The sequence below is a fragment of the Electrona antarctica genome (assembly GCF_951216825.1).
Source record: "Electrona antarctica genome assembly, chromosome: 13".
NCBI classification, from domain to species: Eukaryota; Metazoa; Chordata; class Actinopteri; order Myctophiformes; family Myctophidae; genus Electrona; species Electrona antarctica.
This window is the reverse complement of record NC_136794.1, coordinates 19,386,090-19,405,197: the sequence shown is the minus strand read 5'-3', so window position 1 is coordinate 19,405,197 and position 19,108 is coordinate 19,386,090. Positions and strand designations below refer to the sequence as shown.

Genomic DNA, 19,108 nt, shown 5'->3' with positions numbered 1-19,108 from the left:
TCGTTTTTGTATCATATCATGTGTTACCACAACGAATTAACGGTTTGCCAATACGGGGTTCTGATTTGGAGATATTCTAATATTTCAGAGCAATATCTGAATGAGAAAGAACACATACAATGGTGCAAAAATGTACCTTCATCACCCCCACACCCACAAATAATATTTCCTTATGGAATATTTTGCTTTGCAGTATGGGCAAGGGTGGGAGGGAACATGCTTTGCATATCACGTGACACTGTATTAACAAATCAACAATTAGGCTACCTACCCTTTATTCTTTAGGAGTTGCTAAAAGCATAGCAAGAAGCGCGTGAGAAAGCTCCATGGAAATGTGTGAACGGAATCCTTTAAATACTGGCTATGTTGGTTCTCTGTTGAATTTTTCTACTCCAGAGTCGTTGTATTTCTCTAACTTGCGGGGCAATGGAGGCGCCCATATACCAGCGCTTCATCAGATCTCCTACAATAGGAGAGAGGTGTGCACGCTCCCGTGGACTTCCTCAAGTTCGTGCACATCATCACCGCCACAGAACCGCGCCTTTGGGGGCTACTCTCCGTCGTTTCTCCCAAACTCTGCGCCTCTAAATAATCAAATCGGCCATGCCAAGGGACATTTGGAGGAATCGGGCAGATACTGTTTTCAGGACACTGACCACAAACCAGGGGCATCTGGTAAACACGTCTTTCCTCTGGAGCATGGAGTCACCAGTACTCGCAGCTCCAAATATGAATACTCAAGTCTGGACAGCCGGCCCCACAGTTCTGCTGCTGCTCAGCTCGATCCCAATGCCTCAGATCAAGCGATTGAGACCGTTACTAAGCAGGGGCAGGATTCACTTCACCTTTCTTCGAACAAACTCAATACGTGTAGACCGACCTTTGCAGACGGTAAGTGGACTTTACCTATATATTCTGTTATTTGGACATTTTGAATGCTTGCAAACATATAGCTTCTCATCCGTTCTCTTTGGTGGGAAGTAATGGAGTGGGCTATGTGAAGACATTCCTCACAGTATAGGCTATTATCGCCTGCTTAAAATGTTTATTTCATATGGTTTTCCATTTTCCTTGCAGGTGTCCCATGGTGCTCGTCACAAGTGAGAACCAGAAAGAAGAGAAAGCCTTACACAAAGCAGCAGCTCGTTGAACTTGAGAATGAATTCATGATGAATGAATTCATAAACAGACAGAAAAGGAAGGAGCTGTCAGACAGACTGGATTTGAGTGATCAGCAAGTGAAAATCTGGTTTCAGAACCGAAGAATGAAGAAAAAACGTCTAATGATGCGCGAACAAACATTTTCCCTGTACTGATAATATAGCCTCGTGGCTTGATCACGTTAATGTGGATAACAGGCAAAATTGTTAACTAAAAAGAGTGCGATTGGAAGATGACACGAAATAACCGTTTTAGTGCTTTCTTTTGAAAACTGAAGCACGTCCTTGCACGAATTCGTTTATGAAAACTATATACTGTTATGTAAAAATGTAAATCTTGTGTATTGCTGAACTTGTTAGACTGTAGGCCTACACACACGCACAATCCATCCATGCACGAAAAAATGTGATTAATCCCAAACGAATTAAACTAGGTTAAATTAATTTAAATACTATAGAGTGATCCTGGTCCGGAAGGTTTTGACATTGCTATACAAAAATGCTAAACGTGCTGTGCTGTGTGGGAAGTTACTGTATAAAGTCAAGTGTATTGCTTTCTTTTACATGAACATGAATGGGCAGGCCGTTTGGAACTGGGGCTATATAGCCTACGGTGTGTACATTTTGTATGCAGCCTTTATGGGCCTGTTTTGTTTGTCTGCAGGATTGGAATCCGCAGTCTGAACTCAAGTTCATGTTTGTCGAAGGACGGGGAAACTTTGAAATAAATAAATGGAAAAATAGCCTCCAAAATACAAATCTGCATTTGGGGAAAAAAATGTTCATTTCATGCATGTTGTCCAATTTCATGTTGTTCCAACTTGTCCAATAAAATGTCAAATACCGCATTTCTGAAGTTATTTTATATCCTCAATTAGAGCAGCCAGAGGTTGCTCGCTATTCTGGCTGCATATAGCCTCAGGCCTCAGTACAAGTTCATAGTTGGTTCCAAATGTTCCTTGGTCTGTATAAGTAGACGTTTCATACGGTTGTTGGAGAGTTTATAAAGGCTATTTCATTGTAGGCTACTATATGAGCAGTTGTACTGAAAGCATGTGGAACAATATTCCCCGAGACGCTGCTCTGTTTCCTATATGAAAATGCTGACATGGGATTTGATAGAACTGCAATAAATGGTGGGTGGATATTACATTCAAACCATATGTGACCATTAGCAGCTGTAAGCCTGTTCTACAAACGACCTCTGAAATCAAATATAACGTTTTAGGCCAAGCTGTGCTTTGGGCATTGCTTTTCAAGTCTGGTTCCTGCCAATGCGCAGAGTGCTTCATTCGGAGGACGGGCATAGTCTGTTTAGTTGCAGGTTCCATTATTGTTGGAGTGTAATAATTAGAGAGGAGACGTGGAATTTAAACTATACGGGGATCTTACAGGCGGATTGGGTAGTTTCATTTCGTGGACCATCGGTTACTAAATCGGTAAAATTGTGGTTCTTATGTGTTTATGTAACGTCAGAATTAAATCCAATTATATTTTATTTTTCAAAATGAATTTATTCTTCCCTCGCCTGCTGTGGGTTACTTTGTGAAATTCAACTTGTCTAAAGCGATATGGAATTCACCAACAGCCAATGGACATTTTTTTGTATTTTATAGGTCACAATTACTCTTTAACAACAAAAAGAGATGGCACAAGAGATTGCATGCAGCCGGGAAAGATGATGCCGTTGCATACCTATACCTATACATGTTGTATAGCCTATATTATTGCTCATTAACGTTTCTCAATCTCTTCATACTTCATAGTCTATATATAGGCCTACATTCAGATACATTGAATCAACCACGTATATGGTGTCAAACAAAGTGAGAAACAGATTCAGAGGTGGATTTTTCACTTTATATATATATATATGCTGCGCACGTGTTTTATACGTGTACTTACACATCAAATATTTAAACTTTTCTTCAACATAATTTGGAATAGTCTATGGTCACTTTTATCAACCATAAGCTTTTCGTAGTCCTTCCATCACTGACATATACCGATATGTCTAGCCTAATCTGCAGTGGTGGTGGACCACTATACCTGTAGCACGCATACAGCACTTTACACGCAACGGGGGAAAAAGCTAAACTATTTTGAGGTTACTCATACTAAAACTCTATTCAAAATCCTGATAATTTAGAAACGATTAACAACTTGTCTTTTGGTCTATTTTAGAGATGTAGCCTATATATGTGTAATATATCAATTTTGTTTCATGCAATGTAGCTAGCATGCGTCATTCACTCTTACACAGCACCTTCTGGCATCCAATTGCATACAAAAAGCCAAACTGTTAGACATTTACAAGACTAAATTCTATCCACCACTAGTCAATATATAGGTCTGTATATGGTTCTAAAGACATAGACCACCATGATGACCTTGAAAGATAAGGCACCATAACAAACCACAAATACGTAAAGAACATTGCACAAGGGGATGGCTCTCTAGTTAATCACTGAGCGGTTGTGTACAAACATTTGTTAAGAGTAGGGGACAACATAAAATCATGCCTATAATAAACAATAGTTTCATATGTACCATATAGCCTATACGTTCATCTGCCACATACTTGAAACATTGTATTATTACATGTATATAGCCTGAACAATACACAATCTTATTTTGTATATGCACATGCACACACACACACACACACACACACACACACACACACACACACACACACACACACACACACACACACACACACACACACACACACACACACACACACACACTGCACGTGTGTGTTTACCTGCACGTCTTTCATTTATTTGGGCCAGGATCCTTTCCAACATTATAGCTTATAGGCTAGCTAGGCTATTCTCGGTTTTGGGGGCGTCAAAACAAAGTTAAGTTCAAGTAAGTAGGCTCATGTAATTCTCAAAAAATATTATCACAAGCTTCACCCGTTTGTAAGTGATCATTTTAAATGCCAAATGTGTGAATGACGTTCTCCCTCGATCCATAAGTATCTAAACGCACTAGTCCTTTCCCAAACATAGCTAGTCCGAAATGGCAAGGTCAAATTACATGTGCTGTTAATGGTTGGTTCCTCGGCTTTTCAGCGAAAAACCACTTGGATCTTTGCTGCTGTGATTATTATAGAAAAGCTGTAAAATAATTCTGACTCAATGGCATTTGTTTTTGTACCAAACCCGTGGCATGCTAAACTTATTTAAAGCTATAGACCTTAACTGCAATGTCCTGTGTTTAACAATGGCTTAGTTTTAATTGTAGACTATTACAACACTAAACACTTACAACCTCACTTTGTTTGTACTTCTTCCTTAGGAATAAGTGCAAACAAAACGAGGAAGACATTCCTCACTATCATTTCATTTGTAATAAAATGAAATTAGGCCTACATTAGTATAATAAAGGTGTATTCATCTAGGAATTTGCTGTTGGATATAGTCTACAATATATAACACATATATACATTCATTTTCATGAGTGGAATGGAAGTATTCAAATCAAGGCTTTTGATACGCGCATAGATTTGCGCTGCAGTGCGTAAAAGGTCTAGATATGCTAAATGTAGTAATAATCCACATGGTACAATTAGCCTGCCTTATACTGCCTGAAAACTCATACAATAGTGACATTTATGCAACGCTCTAATTATCAAAATGAAAACGACTCCAGCACCACACATGGAGATTTAAATGGAAGATATTTATATTTGTAGTTGAGGAAATGTGGTATGGTGTAGGCCTACTTATTTATATCGTAATAATAGACCTCCTAGCTTCTGCATAAGGGTGTGTGTTAATCAATTTATCAAAGATATAGGCTGCTAAAGCCTATCCGGAGCATATAGCCTATACTGCAAACAGAAATCATGTTTAATAAGCAAAACCTGCACACCTATAAACTAACAAAATATTGGCCAAGCCTTGAATATATTAAGTAGCTATAGGCCTAGACTAGTTTGCCTGCACTTTAGAATGCTTTCCCTTTGTCTGTGCAATAAAATCATTTGAGTGCTGAGGGTTTGTGAATGCTTGGAGCACAACACGTCACACCGCAGACGGTCAAAGCCAGCGCACTTGTTTTGTACTTGGCAATGTCTCTGTACGTGTTTAACCTTGATGTTTAGCTTAATATGAAGAAAATGCGTTGTCCGAAAAACATCGTGGCTGAACGTTATAATAGGCATCTTTATTCGGATTTTAAAACATCGTCCATCTGCAATTTAAGAATATTAAGGTAAGCTAATTTACTATATGCTTTGCCACGAGTTAGCCTATTTTAACCTATTTTACTGGTTTAATCAAAACGTGCACATTGGATGCATATAGGCCCTATATTTGATTTAGGATACCTGAACTTTAACAGAGTTTTTCCACCATGGTTAGTCAACAGCTTCTATGATACAGGTTATTTTTTAGAATTAGACTACCTTTATTCGCTGGATTAATGCATGTCCAGCGAATGATTTCCCTCAAATAATGTCAAAGGTAGGTTATGCTATACACGTGCGTTAAATTATATCTGGTTTGGAATCTGTATTGCTTTTGTGTCGGTAGCGAAGAGCAAGGGTGGACTTGGAGTTGCATCATGTGTGATCATTGCTATAGTTGAATCTTATTAGTCAGCCTTACTGCGTATGCGCCATGGCCTTATATAGAGGTCACTTTCAATGTTCCAAATCCCAAAGAAAGTCAAGGCGCCAAGTCAACGCATTGTTATTATGCATGGGTTAACCTAATTCCTCAGAATGCAGTGACTATAATTGCGTGATGAGGATTATGTGCCCCTAAACCCTCCATGAAATAAATATTCCAGTGGTGGTTCACAATTTTTCTTTTCGTGAGCTATAGGACAAGACGGCAGAGAGGAGTTGCCTGGGCGCCCCGACAACCAATGAACTCTCGTGCAAGAGCCCACATGAGTTTCTCTGGACAGTTTTTAATGACTGATATTGATGTATGGTAATTTCTTCTGCGGATCACATGACACAATTACCTCAAGAATCGATCAAGATGAATTGCAGGTCTGCCTACGTTTCCGATTCTTTCTCCCTCGCGGGTTCTTTACACACGCCTATGGTGCAATAGATGGACAAAGTTTAACACACTCCAGCCTCCAATTGCTTTCGCTATTCCTAAAGAAGGAAGGGGAGAGATGACGGAATACGATGATCGCAGCAACTGCGCCGCAAATATGTACTTACCGAGTTGTACATATTACGTTTCGGCACCTGATTTCACATCAGTCTCCTCCTTTTTACCGCAGACTACTTCGTGTCAGATTAATTTCCCCTATTCTGCAAACATAGCTCAAGTCCAACCTGTTCGGGAAGTCGCTTTCAGGGACTATGGACTGGACCATCCTAGCAAATGGCACTACAGGGGAAATTACGCCTCTTACTATTCAACGGACGAGATAATGCACAGGGACTTGATGCAGTCATCTACCAGGGCGGATGTGATATTCAAAAACGAGTCATTGTACGGCCACCACGGAGGGACGAGCTCGCCGTGCAACTTCTTTACCAGCGTTGGCCGAACTGGGGTTCTGCCTCAAGGCTTTGATCAGTTTTTGGATGGTGCAAACTCGGAGAAACCCAACCACGAACACCCAAAACAAAAGACAGACTCCGGCGTCAGCGAAGACGATGCAGACAATAAGGTGACTTCAGATAAGCCTAAAGCGGAGTCTGCTGAGAACATCGATGAAGATTCATCCTCTAACTGCGGGGAAGGGAACAACGAACAAAGTATGTGCTTTCCAGACAATAGTAGCCTTTACTAGCCTAGTATGCACACCATAGTAGGCTAGTAACCGAGATGTTCACATACCGTGTCGGTCTAGTTTTATGTGGCGCTTTATAAGCATGCAAAAGATTTTATATCCCAATAAGCTTTACTTTTATGGCTGTAAAGATATTTACAATGGGAAACATTTAAGTGTCCCAAAGTTATTTTTCTGATAAATGTGTAATGTAGGCTATTGACGCGTATGTTCATTCACGGGAATGGAAATATTTCTCATAGGATGCAGGCAGCAGACCTCTTAAGATAATTGCATAGTATTTTATTATATAGGGGCTGTGCTATTCCATATAGCCTATATAGGCCATGTATGGCATGGGCATGTTAACCTGCTAGCATTTCAGAAAAATGTCCATGTAACACGATACAGTTAACCCGTATACCTTAAAGTCAAATTAACTTAATGTATTTTTTAGGCCGTGTGTGTATGTGTGTGGGTGTGTGTGTGTGTGTGTGTGTGTGTGTGTGTGTGTGTGCGCGCGCGCGCGCGCGTGTGAGAGTGCATGTAGCGCGCTCCCACGCACACGTGCACATCTGTTATATGCACGCCTTTGTGCTGCGTATAGACAAGTTAAGACAACAGTTTATTTGTCCACCCAACTTGTTAAGTGTATCATCCATTTAATTAGAACAACTGTTATGAATTGCTTCCCCTTCAACAAAATATCTTGTTTTCTTTTATAGGTTCAACAAAAACCAGAAAAAAGAGATGCCCCTACTCCAAATACCAGCTACGAGAACTTGAACGAGAATTCTTCTTCAACGTGTACATAAACAAAGAAAAGCGACTTCAGCTTTCCAGAATGTTAAATTTATCCGATCGCCAGGTGAAGATTTGGTTTCAGAATAGGAGAATGAAAGAGAAGAAGCTGAACCGGGATCGCTTACAGTATTTCACTGGGAATCCCTTATTCTGATATCATCCGATACACGATAACCTAGTTCAAAGACACGGGGGTGCAAGCAGCCGAATTCTGGCTCCAGAGTTGGGCCTTTTTTTGTTTTTTATCGGAACATGGATGGACATCAAATGATCAAAATGGTGTCATTCGAATTTTTTTTCGAATTTGAATTCACAGTGATCTGATCTTTAATGTTTGCATAATCAACTTGTCTTATTTTTGTGAGCAATATCTACAATATTTATTTGCTTTCATGCGTTTACGCGTTATTGCCGTTAGCAAATATTTACAGCCAGGTTATATTCTGAAATTATTTATAAAGGTTGGTCTAAGTCAAGACTATTTGTGTATGCATACGCATGTGATGTATATTGTGCTGTGAAATAAAGTAGACATACCATTGCTGTATTAGGCACGAATATATTTTATGTGACCAAAGTCGGATATAGTCCAAGTCCACACAACACATATAGCCTATAACTGGGATTTGTCACCGTTCGAAATCTGGCGTATATGTCGGGGCTTTTTATTCCCATTTATAACACAAAACTGTTTACTAAACCTTGAACCGTCTAGACAGTATAATAAAAGTAGCTGTAAATGTCTAAATAGGGGCAATTGAACCTTTGGTTTTCCAACCCCCAGAATTGAACTATAGGGCATTTTCTTGTGTGGAAGTGTTTGACTCCAGGCTATAACCATGGAGTCAACATTGTGTATACACAATGTTCATGTTGTATTGAAATCTAGCTACCGAATTAGAGTTATTCAATCAATTGAAGGACATTTTGTATTCGTGTGAGTCAGCTAGAGAACATTGGAGAATATATTTTTTACATGGGTCCGTTTTACAGTTAATTGTGAGGGTGGATTCTGCCAATGCATTTCAATGGGAATGGAGCGTATTTTTGGAGAAATCCGCAAATGGCAGCAAACTGCTCCATTCCCATTTGCAGAATCCGCCCTCATAGCTAGAATAGAAGTTCGGTGTAAAATGTAAAATTAAACCGGATTATTTCCCCCTGAAATGACTCATGAAAGAAAGATAGGCTACTGCTATACATTTGTCCCCAAATTGGAGTATACATTACTAACCTTGGGCAAGTTGGGCTACGAAAAGGTTGTATATCTGGTATCTGCACCATTGGCATCAATATGGTCTATATGTCTATACTTTTATTTTTGTAACCATGTGTTTGGTCAATAAAAAATATATATTTATCTACATATTAAATGCATTGATTACAAATGCATTCATTTTTTTAACAATATGTCAAATATTTCTCACTGCGGGAAGCTACAATAATAATGAAATGGGTGCAAGTGAAATGTACAGTGTACACACATTTGTTTACTGAAGGCCTTGTTTGAAGAGGAAATAATCGGATGTAGAGCCATGGAGGAATTCAGCTATAAATACTGACATTTTTTTAAATGTTTTGATGACAATGACATTGTAGCCTATACTGAAATTGTTCCACTGCATGTGTAGGCCAAGTTCTCTTGACATTCTCGCGTTAATTCTCATTCTATCCACATGAGGGCAGACTTTAACTGATAATGTGAGCTGCAGACTGAGCCGGTGAGCCCATGCAGGCAATATTTAACATTAAAGTCTGCATTGAAAAGCAGATATATCACAAGGGTTGATGGTTATTATTATTTTTTTTAACTTGTATCCATAACTATAGACGCTGTGACCCTAATTATTTCCTTTGAAAAGAGGCAGTATTTTGTATTCATTATTATATACCTTCAGACAGTGGAATGCCACATGTTAGCCGTGCACCGATTCAACAGCAGTCTGTTTCTATTGTTGTCTTGGCTCTCAAATACAGCCTTTTACAGTGACTCCGATCATTTTGAGCTGCAATAATCATACTATCATATATATATATAATTTCATATCTAAATCATTGAATTCGTTTTTCTTTCTGGCAAATGATAGCCCAAATGATAGCCCTATCTGAAGGGCGACTGGAAAAAAGTCAATGAATATTTGTCTGAATATATTCAGACTTAACTAACTTAACTTTCTGGCCTACGTTGTGTTTTGTAGAACATAAGCCCATAGCATTAGGCCATTGAATAACAAACAGCCATTGGCCTGATAATTGAGTTTATTGCAAACTGCATGCCTATAACGAAACCACGAAATACGTTGCAGAAGTTCTTATAGGAGGACGAATCTACAATATTACATTATAGGTTGCACTTGCACATTAAAGCAATGGGTTAATGTTATTTGCATGGTTTAGAATTGTGATTATATATTACACGTTGAAGAACTTGCACGTTGTCGCTGACACAGCACTGCGTTATAGGCCTACGTATTAATATAACCGCACATTACTTTATAGGCATTATGGAAAACGGAACAATGTTTGATTGTTGGCTTTAAATTTGTACGTTTTTGGCAAAATACCAATCATCACGCTAAGGCTATTATAAACTGATATGAAATACCGGTATGTTGAATTGTGTATTTTCGTTTATGCCAATTGTTATCTATACACTTGATGGAATGCGGATTTTATTTTAAACCGCATGCACCCCGCAATTTAAATGATTCAATTAGCTATATAGGTCTATAGAGAAAATATTGACACAGTACGAAAATAAAGTGCTAATCACTCTGTTTATAGCGCTATTTTCATGTATTGAGCTAATGGTATGTGGTTTATAGGCATGTCATGTTTCACAATATAGGAAATAGTTGTTAGCCTGCTATTAGTCTTTATAAATCAGCTATAGTCTTTATAAATCAGCTTTAAAATGTTAACAACTGCAGAAGATCTGGAAGGCATGCAGTGCAAGCTATATGCATTTTTTACGATTAAACTATTTTATCTCAGGGACGTATTTAACAGCTATATATCCTATATGCGACTCTACGTGATAGGTGCTGGTGCACCGATGGTCTGCAAATATAATTATTTCACAGTGTTAATTGTTTACGGACTAGCCCGGGCCCCAAACATATTGGGGAAAACATTCACATGGCACGCACGCACGCACACACACACACACACACACACACACACACACACACACACACACACACACACACACACACACACACACACACACACACACACACACACACACACACACACACACACACACACACACACAGCAACAAACCCATAATTTAAGGTCTGATTATGTTCGGTTATTTGATTCCTGGCTCCAAATATTTGTGCACTTTGTATATCCTTTGTCCGGCTCCAAATATTTCGATGTGGCACCAGTGTATCCAAATGTTTCTAACCACAAAGGTTAAGAATGTTATTTAGCATGTTGTTTAGACAGATGCTTAGTTCATTTCGTCGAGGCTGCTGTTCTCTCTGCTAACCTTAAACTTTATATATTGACTAGATTTTATGCTTTTACTCTGCTTATTTCAATCTCGCATTTACTGCAGCCTAAGTAGCCAAGAGCGTCTACAAAATGACCCAATGACGCAGTGTCTTTGAAAAGCATTGCTTTCAACTTGACGTTTGGACTGCAGGCTGTTTGAATATACTAAACATCACAAATTATGCAAAATAATGTATAACAAGCTAATAAAGGTGCATTGCATTTACTATATCGTTAAGGTGAACATTGAAATGGAAAATAATCATGTATAAATATGGCGAGTGTATGAAACTAAATTAAATTAGCTAAAATATTATCCTATATTTATCACAAAACATGTTGATGCATGGTCTCTACCTTCTGGCTTTGTTATTGACACACAGGACATTTCAACACGTTATTTTTTATAAACTATATTGTTTTTTCTTGTAGCCTACGTATAACATTGAAACGTGGTTAATGAGATGCAAATGAAAAATCATTAAAAACGTAATAATTAACATTATAAATAGGCCTAACATTCGCCTACAACCAAAACAATTATAGCCTAACATCGACGCTTATTCTACTTTTATTTGGAGTGGCTCATGCACATATCATAGCCTACAAATACAGAAATGATGGTCTATAGTCTTCTCGTATTCGTATAGACTCATAGATGCCTATTTGTAATCAGTGCAGTAAAGAATATGTCACATCACATAGTTTTTTACGTATAGTTTCTTATATGCACTATAGCTGCACTGCACGCACTAAACATCACATATTATGCAAATAATGTAATAAGCTAATAAAGGTGGACACACACACACACACACACACACACACACACACACACACACACACACACACACACACACACACACACGCACGCACGCACACACACACACACACACACACACACACACACACACACACACACACACACACACACACACACACACACACACACACACACACACACACACACACACACACACACACACACACACACACAGAGCACTGCACACAGGTATGTTAAGAAATGTTGCTGCTTCTGCGGATGACATTTTATGATATATTTTCTGTTGCCAGATTTGTTTTCATTAATTTTATTATTTCCTATTAAGAATGATTCACTTAAATAGTCGTGATACTGATATCCCTTTTGTGAGTAACATAAAAACCAATTTCAAGTCCGCGTCGTAGAGGTCGCTGTTGACCACGTCTGCATCTGAGGTATGAGTCAATGCGTCTGTGTGGAGGGGAAGGCTGCGTCTCAAGGCCATTTTCAAATTTCATTGGTGGGCTTGTCATGTGGTAGAGAGAGGCATCCTGAGTTCCACGGAGATTGTTTTCCTAGACATGTCAGCTTACAAAGGACATCCTCCGCTATAGAACCTATAACAAAATGTCCTTCCCCAGTAGCTCTCCTGCGGCAAATACATTTTTAGTGGATTCTTTAATTGGTGCTTGCAGGGCGGACAGCTTCTACTCCAACAGCAACATGTACATGCCGTCTGGTTCAGAAATGGGAACTTACGGAATGCAAACCTGTGGACTCCTGCCGTCTTTCGGCAAAAGAGGGGAGGTCAACCACCACAATTTGGGCATGAATGTCCACTCTTACATACCTCAAATAGACAATTGGACTGATCCGAACAGATCTTGCAGAATAGACCCCATTCAACGCAACAACCAGATGACAAATTGTACATTTTCACACAACATAAAGGAAGAGAGTAACTGCTGCATGTATTCGGATAAGGGAGCAAAAGTCGGCACGTCAGATATCCCTGCATATTCTAACATTATTCCTGAATCGTGTTCAGTTGACGGTCCCGAGATCCCAGTTCCAGGGTATTTCAGACTGAGTCAAACTTACGCAAGTGGGAAACACCAGGACTACTGCCACGAGACGACGAGCCCAAGCACCACACTGATGCAACTGAACAGAGTCACTCCCAAGTCGCAGTTGTCTTCTTTTGCCGAGGTGGACAAGAAAACAGAAGAATCGCCGCAAAACCGTGAGACCTCAACAATAACACCCATTCCCGCAGAAAGTCCAGATCCGAAGTCGAGCGCAGAAGAGAGGCATTGCTCCACAGAAGCCTCTGCCTCCAGCCCTGAGTTGCCACAGAAGGAAGCGAAAGGTGGGTAGCTTATAATAAAAAGGTTTGATCGTGTGGCGCTGTAATACGAACACTCCAGCATCATAAAACCCCAGTATAAAACACAAACAACCCTAAAGTCGTAATGTTTAATGAGAGCCTTTCTCAGGTTGCAGGGATAGGTTACAGGGATAGGCAACAGCGAATATAACACTATAGGTGTTTTGTTCCCCCCCTCTACTTTTGAAAATATGAATATAGCCTAATTATTATTTGTTTTCTATTTAAATAGCCTATATAATTGTATACACGTTAATGAGGCTATAACGCATGTACATATCGTCTCTAATTGTTACAGAATACAATTGCGGCATATGCATTGTTCTTAATTTCGTCTAAGCTAGGGTCTATAGGCCTATACTTAACAGTACTTGTTCAAAGCATAACGCTATTGGTCTCCATTATTTCACAAGTTTGTGTGCGGAGCAGACATATATCAATATATTTGTCTACTACACCAAATATGCTGTTAATTAAAAACGGCATTTCTATTGCAATAGTTTAAACTACCCCTAACGATTTATTCATACCCTGATGAAAGTATTTGAGGCCTAAATCCATACAGTTAAATGTATGCCCATGGCCTACTGATGGCACTTGACATATAGGCTACCTGGACATATTGTATTGGGAGAAGCATTTTTCCATTCTGTAAAAGTGAAATCCACATTGCAACTAATGTCCCATGTGTCATCCATGTGCTATGGCTTGTGTTTCCATTCCAGGCTGCAAGACTGACACGCCAATAACAAGCAATTGGTTAACTGCAAAAAGTGGAAGAAAGAAAAGATGTCCCTACACAAAACACCAGACGTTAGAATTGGAGAAAGAGTTTCTATTCAACATGTATCTAACGCGGGAGCGCCGCCTAGAGATCGCCAAGGGTGTCAACCTGTCAGACAGGCAGGTTAAGATCTGGTTCCAGAACCGCAGGATGAAACTGAAGAAAATGAGCAGGGAAAATCGTATTCGGGAACTTACCTCAAATCTCACCTTTTCGTGAGATTGCATGCATCGGTGTGTTGGTGTCTATATCATCCCTATTTGTGTTTGATGATGCTACTGCAGCATTGGACTTTTCTCGATCAATTTCAACGAAGCTGTGATTGTATATGCATTTGTTTTATTACTTTGTTTTTGTTTTGTTTTTATCACAGGGTAACACTTTGGTCTTAAATTATTGTTATTGTATTGTTATTAAGTAGTTGTTATTGTTTTTGTTTTTTCCTGTCAATACATTGTGTCTGAAGAAGATGTCGCAATGGCGACCTATACGGTATTCGGAAATAAATCTATTTCAGTAATGCGTTGATTTCAGACATGAAAGCACATTTTAGGCCTACTTAGTGTGATAATGTTGGATAATGCAAAATGTGATATAGGCTAGTGAACGCAAGTCGGTTGCTCAATATAGTGATCATGTTTTTAAGCCTATAGTGGCAGCGCGCAATGTTAATCTATTGTGAATCTATTGCATGTTTGTGGCATGTATCCTGCAATAAAATTGTGAAAGTATAACATTTGTACTTGTCCTACCTTTAAATGTGTTTTCCATTAATACCCATGGGTGATATAGCCTATGGCTTAACTTGATGCGTTTTATTTTCAAAGTTTAGGCTATACTTTTGAAAGGCCATTGTGTGTGATTCTTTCAGTTCTGCTTCATCTTAATTCTAGCAAAGCGAGAAAGAAAAAGTGATAATAGATGATCGACCTTCAGGTACTCTTCAGCAACGTTCCTGCAAAACAAAACAAATATATAGCATTTCCTTTCATCACTCTCTCGTTGAAGAATTTCCAATAATATGTTATGTTTTCTTCGGTTCAAGAACTACCCCCCTTTCTATAGTGGAAAGTGCAGGGAAGGGCTAACTAATAGTTTAACTACATGAACATTTTATAATATAACATAGGCTAATTATGTAATTATTATACGTAGCCTATTCGTTACTGTCCGACCTATAGTATACACACCTACTGCCAGAGATTGTTTAGAGTTAGGCTACCTAAACGCGTATGTGTTCATATACCGAGAAATAAATATAGGCTAATCAGCGGCAATACAATTAAGTGGGGTTACTCTTACTCATTCAGGCCTTCGAGTACCAAACATATAGAAGGCCACTTATATATTATGGGGTCTATGCGCGGCAGCCTATTTATTTTTCAACTTTTGATCGCCGAACTGATCATCTGCGTGACGTGCATCACAAATTAATTGGCATTCCACAAATTAAAGCGTTTCCTTCATTCCGCTGCAATATAGCCTGGTGGTCACTGGTCAGGTCACGCAGGCTTTCTCACGGTCTTTTCATCTAGGCCTATATACTGTATAATGGCATATAATGTTCTATGAGTAGACATTTCTAAAGCTATAATAATCAGTCCGACTTGGCGTTGCCCTGTGGTTCTTGTGGTTGAGTTCATGAGCAACACATATTTGAGTTTCTATTGAAGGTCACCAAGTTGTACTATAGCCTAATAATATCAAAAACAACTACTCTGTTTGATAAAATAAATGACATGATCTGCATTACTCTTATGTCCGACCTTTCAGACGTTGTGCTTGTTTCTCCGACCGAGAGTGCTATTTTTATTAAGGGCACGTTATATGTTTAATCACACGCACCTCATAAAACATTTATTGATACATAAAGCCATTATGGGTCTCCCTGAATGAATACAATCACTTCACAAACGCTGCTTCCTGGTGACCCCCCCCCCTTTTTTTTTGAAGAAGGAAAAGAAACAAATCCAGAAAAAGATTCTTCGTTGAATAGAAATTAACAATGGAAACGCCACAGTGTGAACGGAAATGGCGTCTGTTATTTTACAACATGTTATTACATTTATTTTACGAGGACCTCGAAGTCTATAAAACATTTTACAAGCACTGGGGGGTATCATGACAACACTGTAAGAGTTTTCTCGAACATAAAGACATATAGAGCATCAATGTTGATCGGTTGAAACATAATAAGTCATGTATCCTCTCCACGGGCAAATATGATGCAGCAGACTTTAACAAAGAATGTGCATTCAGTATAGAGATTTCCACACTTAAGTCATGGTGTGATATAAGCATTCTTTATTTATAAAATGAACAGATAAATGAAACATGCCGCTATCAAGCGGACTGATTTACTCGCTGTATTGGTAAATATGATCACGTGATCTATATGTAACCAATCCCCGTAGAAGAGGCCAGCAAAAATACTATGATTGTTCAGGGGGAAGCTTCCCGTAACAGTGTAACATTTTATATGAGTAGGAAGAGATCAAAAAAATGTCTACCAGTAGCACTCTTAGTAACTGTTATGTGGACTCTATTATGGGGCACGAAGCGGAGGACGTGTACGGGGCGCGCTTTATCCAGGGTCCACACACGGTGACCCCGAGGCCATCAGGTGTGGGGAACAACGCGGATTTCGCCTCTTGCAATTTCGCAACCAAGTCAGCCGTTTTCCCGTCGTCCTGGTCCTCGGTTCACCCGCAGCCCGCCGCCGCACTGCCAGGGATCTATCATCCTTACGTGCATCACCAGCCGCATCTGTCCGACAGCAGATATGTTCGCTCCTGGATAGACCCGATTTCCAGCCACGTTTCTTTTTCCGGCTTTCACACCAGCCATCGACAGTATGGAACAAAGCCCGAAAGTTTGCCGTCGAAAAGCACCGAGGGTGATACTTTTGAAGCGGAGACGCGAACGGCCGCCGGCGATTTTGCGCGTGGAGTATCCGAAAGCACCGAAAAAGTACCCAAAGAGAACATTGGAAGTGATCGTTCGAGTCACAGCGAGCCCAAAGAAGAGAAACAACAACTTGACCCAAGTAAGTAAACGAAATAGCCCCCTGATTTACAACCCACAGAACTGTACGAGCTGGGTGTGTAAAACCGGAGGTTTTACAAACCTATAAAAGTGTCTAGCGCTATACCACGGTCCGGAAAAACCCCCAACGCCAGATTGGCCCCTGATTATAAACGTATAGTAGTTAAAAAACATACTTAATCATGTTCCACTTCATGTTTGTATCTTTCCCTTTTCAGACAACCCAGCAGCAAACTGGATTCATGCACGTTCCACGAGAAAGAAGCGATGCCCATACACAAAATATCAAACTTTAGAACTAGAAAAGGAGTTTCTCTTCAACATGTACTTGACGAGAGATCGACGTTATGAAGTTGCCCGCATACTCAGTTTAACCGAGAGACAAGTGAAAATATGGTTCCAAAATAGGAGGATGAAAATGAAGAAGATGAACCGAGAGAGGAGCAGCAATAAGGACCTGCTATGAACTGCCCGCTGATGCCATGTCTCATTTGCGGGGATTGCAAGGAAAATATATTAGTAGCCTACACGTTAGGCAGGGGTTTAAGTAGACTGGCCTATAGTTTGTTATACTTTTTTTTAGATATCAAAGTAGGCTGGTTCATATCATTGGAAACGGAACTGGAATCAAATGATTCACCAACAACAGCAGGACATCAGCCTTTTTTGCCTTGGACATTTCAAAGACGGAGAAACATTTCTTAATTATATATTGAGCGGTTTCCGGGAACCCTAACCAAGTTGAGTGCATTACGCCAGTTGATTAAGCATCCCAAATATAGGGGCCTTTTTTAATTATTATTAGTTTAGATTTTGGAAAGATATATAAACTGTCCACATAAACTATAGTTTGACTGTTTTTGGTCATCTCAAGAGAGAACAACATATAGGCTATAGCCTATAAGTAAGTTTAATATGCATTTGTCTGTTTTACCACTGTCTTAAGAAACTGCTTCCCAAAGGATGTTTGTACGCAATGGAGTCAGTTGCGCTTTTGGTCTGTCTGGGGGTCTTGTTCACAGACCGTTCTAGGGGAAAAGGTCCCGATCCAGTATCAATAAATACATTAAGATATTCATATTTAGTTTATTTTGAACTCTTTTTATTGTTGTTCTATTTCTATTTTAGCTATAGCTATTTAGACATATATACAAGTATGTATGTATTGTGTGTGTGTGTGTGTGTGTGTGTGTGTGTGTGTGTGTGTGTGTGTGTGTGTGTGTGTGTGTGTGTGTGTGTGTGTGTGTGTGTGTATGTATGTATGTATGTATGTATGTATATATATATATATATATATATATATATATATATATATATATATATATATATATATATATAGCCTTGCTTTGAAAAAAAAGTACTGTTACCAATTACCTTTTAACTCCAGTGGGATTTTCAACCCAAGACCCGTATAGGACTACACCGTTCTGCAACACGCATGATCAACCTGAGATGGCAACTATAGTGATTAAAATATAGGGCTACACTTATTTTTTAAGATTTCAATGGATGCGACATTTTGAATTCCATCGTTCCTATAGGTTCAAATTGTGGAACACACCAGTAATAACGTGTTTACGATTGAAAGGTGCTGCACGGATTTCAAATTTATTGTTCAACTTGTACGTATAATTGCTTTAAAACAGGAAGAAACGTGGTCCAATAAAGCTATAGAAATGGCTAGACGTCTGGCCTAAATTAGTTTATTGGCCAGCCTAGCAATTATATGTCCTTTGAAACTCTCTTTCTTGGGTGATTGTGTCTCTTGCTGACAAACAGAAATGTAGACACTTTTCTACAGAGTGTCTGGTCGATAAATTGTCCTCGTGACTGAGAGGAAATCACCCCCACCTTAATGGTCACGTTTATTCACCAACTCCAGTTCCCACAACTTAACTTTGACTGTTGTCTGACG

The 19,108-nt window shown here is 39.3% G+C and overlaps 4 protein-coding genes across 4 annotated transcripts; all 4 read left to right on the top strand.

Annotated features, from left to right (window-relative positions):
- Positions 1-326: 326 nt before the first annotated feature.
- On the top strand, positions 327-1,608 carry hoxd12a (homeobox D12a; the record flags this gene model as incomplete). The annotated part of the gene is made up of 2 exons (XM_079518408.1): positions 327-891; positions 1,078-1,608. The coding sequence occupies 2 exons, from the start codon at positions 327-329 to the stop codon at positions 1,314-1,316; spliced, it is 804 nt and encodes a 267-aa protein (XP_079374534.1). The 3' UTR covers positions 1,317-1,608.
- Positions 1,609-6,102: 4,494 nt separating this feature from the next.
- On the top strand, positions 6,103-7,869 carry hoxd11a (homeobox D11a; the record flags this gene model as incomplete). The annotated part of the gene is given in 3 exon segments (XM_079518886.1): positions 6,103-6,295; positions 6,298-6,897; positions 7,637-7,869. Coding segments are annotated over 3 exon segments (1,026 nt in total).
- Positions 7,870-12,589: 4,720 nt separating this feature from the next.
- Positions 12,590-14,797, top strand: hoxd10a (homeobox D10a). The gene is made up of 2 exons (XM_079518508.1): positions 12,590-13,346; positions 14,090-14,797. The coding sequence occupies exons 1-2, from the start codon at positions 12,605-12,607 to the stop codon at positions 14,365-14,367; spliced, it is 1,020 nt and encodes a 339-aa protein (XP_079374634.1). The 5' UTR covers positions 12,590-12,604; the 3' UTR covers positions 14,368-14,797.
- Positions 14,798-16,642: 1,845 nt separating this feature from the next.
- hoxd9a (homeobox D9a) lies at positions 16,643-18,272 on the top strand. Its single transcript, XM_079518202.1, has 2 exons — positions 16,643-17,194; positions 17,412-18,272. Exons 1-2 carry the CDS (start codon positions 16,651-16,653, stop codon positions 17,657-17,659), a joined length of 792 nt encoding a protein of 263 aa, XP_079374328.1. The 5' UTR covers positions 16,643-16,650; the 3' UTR covers positions 17,660-18,272.
- The last annotated feature ends 836 nt before the right edge of the window (positions 18,273-19,108 follow it).

What these genes read in the sequence shown, in the direction of transcription:
- hoxd10a (XM_079518508.1), top strand. Translation starts at nt 12,605, where the DNA reads ATGTCCTTCCCCAGTAGCTCTCCTGCGGCAAATACATTTTTAGTGGAT. An exon ending in GCCACAGAAGGAAGCGAAAG is followed by an intron (nt 13,347 to 14,089) that starts GTGGGTAGCTTA and finishes TTTCCATTCCAG; the next exon opens with GCTGCAAGACTGACACGCCA.
- hoxd9a (XM_079518202.1), top strand. Translation starts at nt 16,651, where the DNA reads ATGTCTACCAGTAGCACTCTTAGTAACTGTTATGTGGACTCTATTATG. An exon ending in GAAACAACAACTTGACCCAA is followed by an intron (nt 17,195 to 17,411) that starts GTAAGTAAACGA and finishes TTCCCTTTTCAG; the next exon opens with ACAACCCAGCAGCAAACTGG.